The sequence below is a fragment of the Palaemon carinicauda genome, chromosome 36, assembly GCF_036898095.1.
Source record: "Palaemon carinicauda isolate YSFRI2023 chromosome 36, ASM3689809v2, whole genome shotgun sequence".
Lineage (NCBI taxonomy): Eukaryota > Metazoa > Arthropoda > Malacostraca > Decapoda > Palaemonidae > Palaemon > Palaemon carinicauda.
Window position 1 is genome coordinate 6255871 of NC_090760.1, and position 9265 is coordinate 6265135.

Below are 9265 nucleotides of genomic sequence, written 5' to 3' on the forward strand. Positions count from 1 at the left end.
AGAATTCAAATCATGAATGCAAGTGATATTTCTAACTGGAAATCAAACTCAAGATATTCAATATTCAAACTAAAAATTCAACTATAGTTTAAAACTGACGACAAAATTCATTACACAAAATTGATACACAAATAATTATAGTAATTATTGGGATCTAATAGGATACTCATTACAAAACATTTCACTTCCAAATTAAAACTTATTGACATTATTAGAACGCAAACTGAAACCAAAATTTTAGCATTAAACCCAAAATAAAAATTCAGACTCAAGACAATTATTGAAATATTGAAAGGCAGAAATAAGTTCTTTTAAACTCAAAATTAAAATAAGAATTCAAACTCAAAACCAACAATGAAACATTGAAAGACAGAAAGACTCATAAATTTAGCTCAAAACCTCAAAAGAAAAAAAAATCCTCATTCCCACTCAAAATTAAAAGATTGAAAGGAATAAAGACTCGTAGATTTAGCTCAAAACCTCAAAAAAAAAAAAAAATGAAAAACTCTTCATCCCAACCCAAAACCGACTGTGTCCATCTCCCCTCCACTTTGGCTCCGCGGATTCATAATTAGGAACGTCAAGGGGCAAAAAATAAATTAGTGAGTATAAGATGATAATTACAGGTGGTCTCAATTACAAATAGTGTTCTTAATGGACGGACCCTCATTCGTAAAGCTCAAAAAAATTCGTGACACCAAAGTTGTCTATTGAATCTACATATAAATATACATATACACCCATAGGAAATGGTAATACATAAAGCACGTGACAATCTTTGCGTAATTATTTGAATATACATAAATGTATGTTTACATATGCGTCCCATAAGCAATGGTAATACATATACTGGCAAAGCACGTGACAATCTTTGCATAATAATTTCCTTATCACTGTGCAAAATGTAAATATACACAAAGCATGTGACAATCTTTGCATAATTAATTCTTTATCACTGCAAAATGTAAATATACACAAGGCATATGACAATGTTTGCATAATTAATTCTTTATCACTGCGCAAAATGTGAATATACGCAAGCGTATGACAATCCTTGCATAAATAATTCTCTTATCACTGCAAAATGTAAATATAAACAAAGCATATAACAGTCTTTGCATAATAACTTCTTTATCACTGTGCAAAATGTAAATATACACAAGCAAGTAGCATCTTTGCATAATTAATTCTTTATCACTGTGCAAAATGTAAATATACACAAAGCATGTAACAATCTTTCCATAATGACTTGTTTATCACTGTGCAAAATGTAAATGTACACAAGCATGTGACAGTCTTTCCATAATAACTTCTATCACTTTGCAAAATGTATATATAAACAAAGCATGTGGCAATCTTTGCATAATGAATTCTTTATCACTGTAAAATGTAGATATACACAAGCATGTGACAATCTTTGCATAATTAAGGCTCTTATCACTGTGCAAATTGTGAATATACACAAGCATATAACATCTTTGCATAATCAATTCTTTATCACTGTGCAAAATGTAAATATACACAAACAAGAGACAATCTTTGCATAATAATTTCTTTATTGCTGTGCAAAATGTAAATATACACAAGCATGTGACAATCTTTGCATAATAACCTCTTTATCACTGTGCAAAATGTAAATATACACAAAGCATAATTAATTCTTGTATCACTGTGCAAAATGTAAATGCATCGAAATAAACTTTAATCTCACATTCCATGATTTTCGAGTCCTCACGTTCTCGAACAAAGCTCAGATCTTTATCAAAACAGTAGAGAACATCCGTTAAAACATCCCTAAACATCTGTGTAACATTTTTCCTTATGTTAGTTATCGATGGAAAACACAGGTGTGACAGGTGCGACTGTGGAGGGAACATCTTCCACGCCGATTTTCTTTCTCCTCTCTTTATTCCTCAGTCGTCTCCTCCTCCTTCTCTCCCTGGCTTTTCTCTTCCTGTTCCTCTCATGCCTCCGTTTATCCTTCTCCTTCCTGCGTTTCTTCTTCCTCCTCTTCTTCTTGTGCCTTCTACGAGGCCTCGGCGTCGTCAGGGACGTGCTGCCATTGTTGATGCTGGTGGTTAGCTCAGGGTAGAGGGCGAAAGTGTCCTCCACACGCGTCATGGAAGGATCTTCGGGAGGCTGAAGGACCGGAGGACTCTGGGAGGTCGTAGGATGCGATGGTATCCTGCGGGTGACTCCCTTCCCCTCGTGGGAAGGATAGAGAGGCACGGATGATCCAGGAGGAGGGTGAGGATGGGGTTTGCGAGTTCCAGGGAAGCCCAGCGTCGGCTTCCAGTTTGAGATGGTGCCGTTCAGTTCGATCTCGTTGGACGATTTGCCTGGAAAGAGTTTATTATTATTAATAAGTTTGTCGTATTGATAGTACTAATAACACCTCTACTACTATTGTATCAAATAATAATAATAATAATAATAATAATAATAATAATAATCATAATAATAATAATATTATCAGTGTAGTAAAAAAACACTTTTATACACTGAAAAAAAAACCGTAATTTTAATCATTATCTCATACTTCAAATTTAATCATTTCCAGTTTTTAACATAACAGTTAATCCCTGCAAGTTTCATTACTCTACGAATATAATTGCGGCCATGAAGCTGTTGACAAACAAACAAACACACACAAACAGCGGGGTAAAACATAACGCCCTTCTAACTTCATTGGCGGAGGTAATACCAGTTATGATTATTTCATACTTCGCTTTTCTTTTTTCGATATTGGAAGAAAAATCTTTTTCTTTATGTAGGGCCGATAAGCAAATCTTTAGCCCCAATCTAGGTCTTACTTGCCCAAGTAAATGAATGAGGGAAAGAAAGAAAGGAAGAAAGAAAGGTGGGTCAAAAACAGATCTCTAAATCTAGAAGAAATAGATGATAGATAGCGGACCTTTTTTTGTTAATAGTGACCTAAAAACTGGCCATTTATACATATAATCAACGCCCAATCCTCCTCTCCCTCCAAGCTAGGACCAGGGAGGGTAAGGCATTGGCTACTGATTAATCAGCAGGCACCATATATACATATAATCAACGCCCAATCCTCCTCTCCAACCAAAGTGGGACCAAGGAAGGCAAGGCATTGGCTCCTGATGAATCAGGAGGCACCAGATATACATACAATCAACGGCCAATCCTCCTCTCCAACCAAACTAGGACCAGGGAGGGCAAGGCATTGGCTGCTGATGAATCAGCAGGCACCATATATACATATAATCAACGGCCAATCCTCCTCTCCCTCCAAGCTAGGACCAGGGAAGGCAAGGCATTGGCTGCTGATGAATCAGCAGGTAGACGGCTCCTAACAAACCCTATCCTTAGCTCGTGATGATGGTGAGGTTGCAGATACTAGAAAAACTATAGAGCTTGATCTGGTCTTTATTGCTACGGGCTGCAAGATTGCAAGAGCCCGTGTCTGGTCAAAAGGGCCAGGCAATTTTCAACAACAATCTGTTCTCGAATCCCCGTCCAGTTGAAAGCCAGTCAGGGATGTTTTTAATAGGCTAGTATAACCTTTTAACAGATACGTCTCGACTCTGAAATGGGTTGACCACAAGGAGCAAATAGATGTGGAAAAAAGACCGAACAAGAAAAAAGTTGATCCAGCTCGTATAATCATCCCACTGTGAATTATGATTAGGATACTTTCTGGGATGGAGGAAGCCCTCGCAGGACCACACCGTCCCGAGGAGCATTCCATTATGCTCCATAAAACGCGAACAGGAATGAGGTCCCAAGATGTAGCGATCCAAACGGTGACCAAGTGAAACGCAACCACCTGTTAAACACCCGGGCACTGTGGTCGCTCTAATGAGCTGTCATTATTTCCCTTTTTCTACATGCCAGGGCTCTAGTCTATAGCTTGGGAGTGCTAGTCTAGAGCTTCTTCTGCGTCGCCTGGAGGCATTCCAAGGCAATCTGGCCTCATATTATTTCCAGGTAGCAATTGGGAGTCGAAAATCCCTCGCCTTACCCATCTTTAAGGTCGTGTTTTTTTGTCTCATTTTCGAATACCTTAAATTTCCAAACTTCGGATAACAGTTCCCAAAAATTATGGTTTGGACTATATGACTGTATTTAATGTCATATGCTCAGGACCTCTGTAATCTTAAGTATTGATTAAATGTTCGTAGTTTTTATCCAGTTCAAAATACAATTTATGAAATATGATACGAAATTTATAACTGTATTCGGTACCAATTGATAAGAAGTAGTGTAATCCCGACCGCTAATTTAATCCAGAGTAAGGTTGTTATGTAATATTTACTCTTATGTACAAAAAGAAATTACTGCAATTTATTGAAATCCAAAGGTACTATTTGCGATGTTATGTTGTACAATGTATACAATTGCTTCTTTAAGATATGGAATCTACTGGTTACTTTCACCAGATCAAAGGGTAGGCAGTGACCCCACATAAGGAACTGTGGAATATGTATGTATGTATATATATATATATATATATATGTGTGTGTGTGTGTGTGTGTGTGTATAGATACGCATACATGCACATACTCAAAAACCACATAACACAGGCATATACTGTATATATATATATATATATATATATATATATATATATATATATATAAATATATACACACCGAATTTCATCTGCCATGGGAATATTAATCCTATAAAGTAATTCATATATATGATCATCATCATCATCATCTCCTCTTACGCCTATATATATATATATATATATATATATATATATATATATATATATATATATATATATATACATATATATATATATATATATATATATATATATATGAATATGATAATCCTAGATATGGCCATAATCATTTAAATCGACACTTAAATAAACGGCCTACTATTAAATTGTACTGTGGAAAATATATAAACTATTTTGACTCAATTGTACATAAATCTTTAGTATTAAGGTGTTTGTATTTAAAACCGAACTATTTCGTTGATATTGGATAGATATTAAATCAACATATAGAAATGGTTGAAGAAATTGCCCGAATTCCAATGTCGTTGGCGGAGCATTAAAGAAAATATAGAAAATTATAATATTCATATTATGACGTCACGCGAACCCCCAATTTGCAAACTGGGCCATCTAAAGTCACCTTGCAAGGGAGGACACTAAGTCTTCTTCTTCTTCTTCTTCTTCTTCTTCTTCTTCTTCTTCTTCTTCTTCTTCTTCTTCTTCTTCTTCTTCCTCATTGTGGATATTAAGAATATCTTTATAGATTATAGGTTAAATGGTTATAGTTAGAAGGGTGTGGTTTTATAGAATTGTGGCCCCCTCCCAAGACGTCTCTCTCTCTCTCTCTCTCTCTCTCTCTCTCTCTCTCTCTCTCTCTCTCTCTCTCTCTCTCTCTCTCTCTCTCTCTCTCAAACACACACATATAATTCTGTTATCTAATTATGATATGAATATGTGTTCAACTCTGTATATATATATATATATATATATATATATATATATATATATATATATATATATAGATACATAGATAGATATATACATATATATATATATATATATATATATATATATATATATATATATATATAACATACACACACACAATCTGATATCCAATTATATGAATATTTGCGTTCTACTCTCTCTCTCTCTCTCTCTCTCTCTCTCTCTCTCTCTCTCTCTCTCTCTCTCTCTCTCTCTCTCTCTCTCTCTCTCGCACACAATCTAATATGTTATATCTTTATCAAAATCTATTTCTCTTGTTTTTGCGTCCGTCTGACGCTTGTTATCTTACTGTTTTATTGTATCCTCTCTCTCTCTCTCTCTCTCTCTCTCTCTCTCTCTCTCTCCTCTCTCTCTCTCTCTCTCTCTCTCTCTCCCTTCGAGACAAACACCTTGTAAGGGGCGTGTCCAGCTCGACTCAGAGACATCGAGGAAAGGTATCCTATATTATTTGCTTGTATTATAGTCCTGTTGGCCAAGGCTTAAGTACTATCATTAAAGAGCTAACAACATTACTCCCTCCCCCCTCCCGTCTCTCTCTCTATCTCTCTCGATTTTACTAACTAGGTATCGCTACATTCTTCTCCAGTCATTCTCAGTTTTATTTTCTCTCATTTTTTATAGCTTCTAATTTTAATGATTGTTTGTTGATATGAAATTCCTTATCTCAGTTACCTCCCATCTTCGTCTTCTTATATGAAATTCCCTTTCGTGTTCTTATCTATTGACTCTCTTCCTCCTTTTTTCTTAATTCAGTCTATCGTTTTGAAAGTAGAGTTAAGTCAAAGTCCCATTGTCATTATTGCTATTAATATCATCAACATTATGACTATCATTATTACTATTATCGATATTAACATCATCATTATTGATATTATTATTATTATTATTATTATTATTATTATTATTCATAATCATTGTCATTATTATTATTATTATCATTATTATTATTATTATTATTATTATTATTATTATTATTATTATTATTATTCTTTTTCATAATTGTTATCATTAACACTGCATCATTATTACCACTACTATTATGATTATGATTTTCATCATAATCATTATGCTTATTGCAATAATTCATTATCTTCTTGAATAATGAAACAAGTTCCTGAACAATTACCCCCCCCTCTCCTCCCCTCCCCGAATCCTACCCCCCTCCCGAATCATCACCCCCCTCCCATCCCCTCACCCCCAAAATCCTCACCCCCAAACCATCAATCTTCATAGATGATTCCCACATTAACCCCCCCCCCTAAAATTTGATTTAACATCCGAACCAGTCAATATCTACCATCAAAGGAAAAAAGGAAAATTGAATATCCTTCAGTTATATCCTGAAGGTAGGATTCGTCAAGGAGAACTCCTGACGACGGCGTAATTTGATCTACAGAAGGGCGGAAGCTGTTCCTCTAGTCTGGCTTCGTCCTGGCGCCGAAACTAGACAGTCCGTGGCGAATGTTAAATGAATTCGTTTATCGTACACCTCTCTCTCTCTCTCTCTCTCTCTCTCTCTCTCTCTCTCTCTCTCTCTCTCTCTCTCTGTACCCAACAGTCAGGGAGATTGTTTGATGTTGGTGAATCACGAGATTATTCGAAGGATGTTTGTTGTTGGTGAATCATGAGATTATTCGAAGATTATTTTTAGTTGGTGAATCCTGAGATTATTCGCCAATTCATTGGTGAGTCATAGATTCACCAGGAAAATTATTACAGTTAAAATAGGACATTAATGCCCCTTTTCTGTGGTTCCATTATATATATATATATATATATATATATATATATAATATATATATATATATATATATATATATATATATATATATATATATATTGTGTATAAAGTATCATCCTTCATCTAGTTGTGAATGTAACAGTAACTGCTGCATAATTTTTCCGTAAGGCCACTCTTTCATTCCCTGGATACTATTTATGATTTTTTTTGACTGGGGTTCGAGTCCCGCCCAAACTCGTAAGTATCTTTGGACGCTGCAACCTCACCATCCTTATGAGCTAAGGATGGGGGGTTTGGGGAGCCTATAGTTCTATCTGCTGGGTCATCAACAGCCATTGCCTGGCCGTCCTTGGTCCTAGTTTGTATGGAGAAGGTGCTTGGGTGCTGATTAGTTTCTTTGGTCGCTCAACCTCACTATCCTTGTGAGTTAAGGATGGGGGGAGGGGGTTGGGGAGCCTATAGTTCTATCTCCTGAGTCATCAACAGCCATTGCCTGACCCTCCTTGATCCTAGCTTGTTTGGAGAAAGGGCTTAGACGCTGATCATATGTATATACAGTCAGTCTCTACGGCATTGTCCCTTGCCTCTGCCATTCATGAGCGGCCTTTAAACCTTTAGACTTTCAATAGGGACGTCTATTCGTTCCTTTGTAGAATTATTGGCTGCGAATTATTTTAAGAAGGGATGAATGAAATATGTATTTTATGAAAATGTATGATGCACATCCGTAGATTTTCTTCAGTCGAGACTAAGATTTAACTAAAAATAAAAATATTTTAATTGATAAATAGAAATAAATTTCTTTGCCACGTTCAAACTACGAATTATATTTACTGATGTTATAAGAAAACAATTAATCATGCATTAATAATAAAATGTTATTATTGTTTATTTATTCCTATCATTATCATATCAGTTCTTAATATTATAAGACAAAACCAATACTCAGAAAACATTAAAATCTGTTACTGAAAAACATCTAATTAAAACAAACAAGATTCATTTATTAAAAAAAAAAACTTTCCATAACTCACCTGGAACAGTCTCCTATTATATATTTATTCCTATCATTGTCATATCAGTTCTTAAAATTATAAGACCTAATCAAAACTCAGAAAAAAAATAAAATATTACACTGAAAAACATTTAATAAAAACAAACAAGATTCATTCGTTTAAATAAAAACTTTCCATAACTCCCCTGGAACAGTCTCCTATTATATATTTATTCCTATCATTATCATATCAGTTCATAAAATTATAAGACATAATCAAAACTCAGAAAACATTAAAATCTATCACTGAAAAACCTCCAATAAAAACACACAAGATTCATTCATTAAAAAAAAACACTTTCCATAACTCACCTGGAACCGTCTCTGGCGCTGAGAGGCACAGTCCAGGGTACCTGGCACTGGGCACGGTGTCTTCGGGGCACCTTTTCCGGCACCGCCCGGCGTGCCTCACTAACCCTCTCTTGCAGACGGAGCAGAAGTGTCTAGTCGAACATTCCCGGCAGCCTCTTAACATACACTCTGCAAATATAGGCTTATGAAGTCGATGTCTTTCTTCATTTCTTATTCATTCTTGCTGTATTTTATTCATTATTCTTTATTCTTTCAATATCTCTTTAAGTTGTAATGATAAGGATAAGCATGGGGTAGAGAGCTTTTGGTAAACAAAATGAGATTATGAAATGTAAAGTGCTACTTTCTCTAAAATGAAAAGTATTTAATCAGATGGTTCTGCTCGTTTTAACTGATGAATCAGACATTTGGAGCATCACTAAAGCCTTAGAACATAAACTAGTTGCAACTGAAAGAGCTATGGAAAGAATAATGATGGAATTAACACAAGGAGAGCAAACTAAAGTAGATGATATTCTAATATGTACTGAAAATGGACATATAATGAAAATGACAGATAATAGATGGCTATTAAAAATAAAAAAATACCAGAATGGGTCCCTAGAGATTTAAAAACGAAGCAGGGGAAGGAAGAAAATACAATTGATTGAAGAACTAAGAA

The 9265-nt window shown here is 35.1% G+C and overlaps 1 protein-coding gene across 1 annotated transcript in view; it reads right to left on the reverse strand.

Annotated features, from left to right (window-relative positions):
• Positions 1-506: 506 nt before the first annotated feature.
• Positions 507-9265, reverse strand: part of LOC137628361 (R-spondin-1-like) — a 121862-nt gene continuing 113103 nt past the window's right edge. Inside the window, exons 3-4 of the mRNA XM_068359514.1 lie at positions 8605-8772; positions 507-2339 (exon numbers count right to left, since the gene is read on the reverse strand). Of these exons, the coding sequence (XP_068215615.1) occupies positions 1825-2339; positions 8605-8772 (683 nt within the window). The 3' untranslated portion in view covers positions 507-1824. The remainder of the gene's footprint in view (positions 2340-8604; positions 8773-9265) is intronic.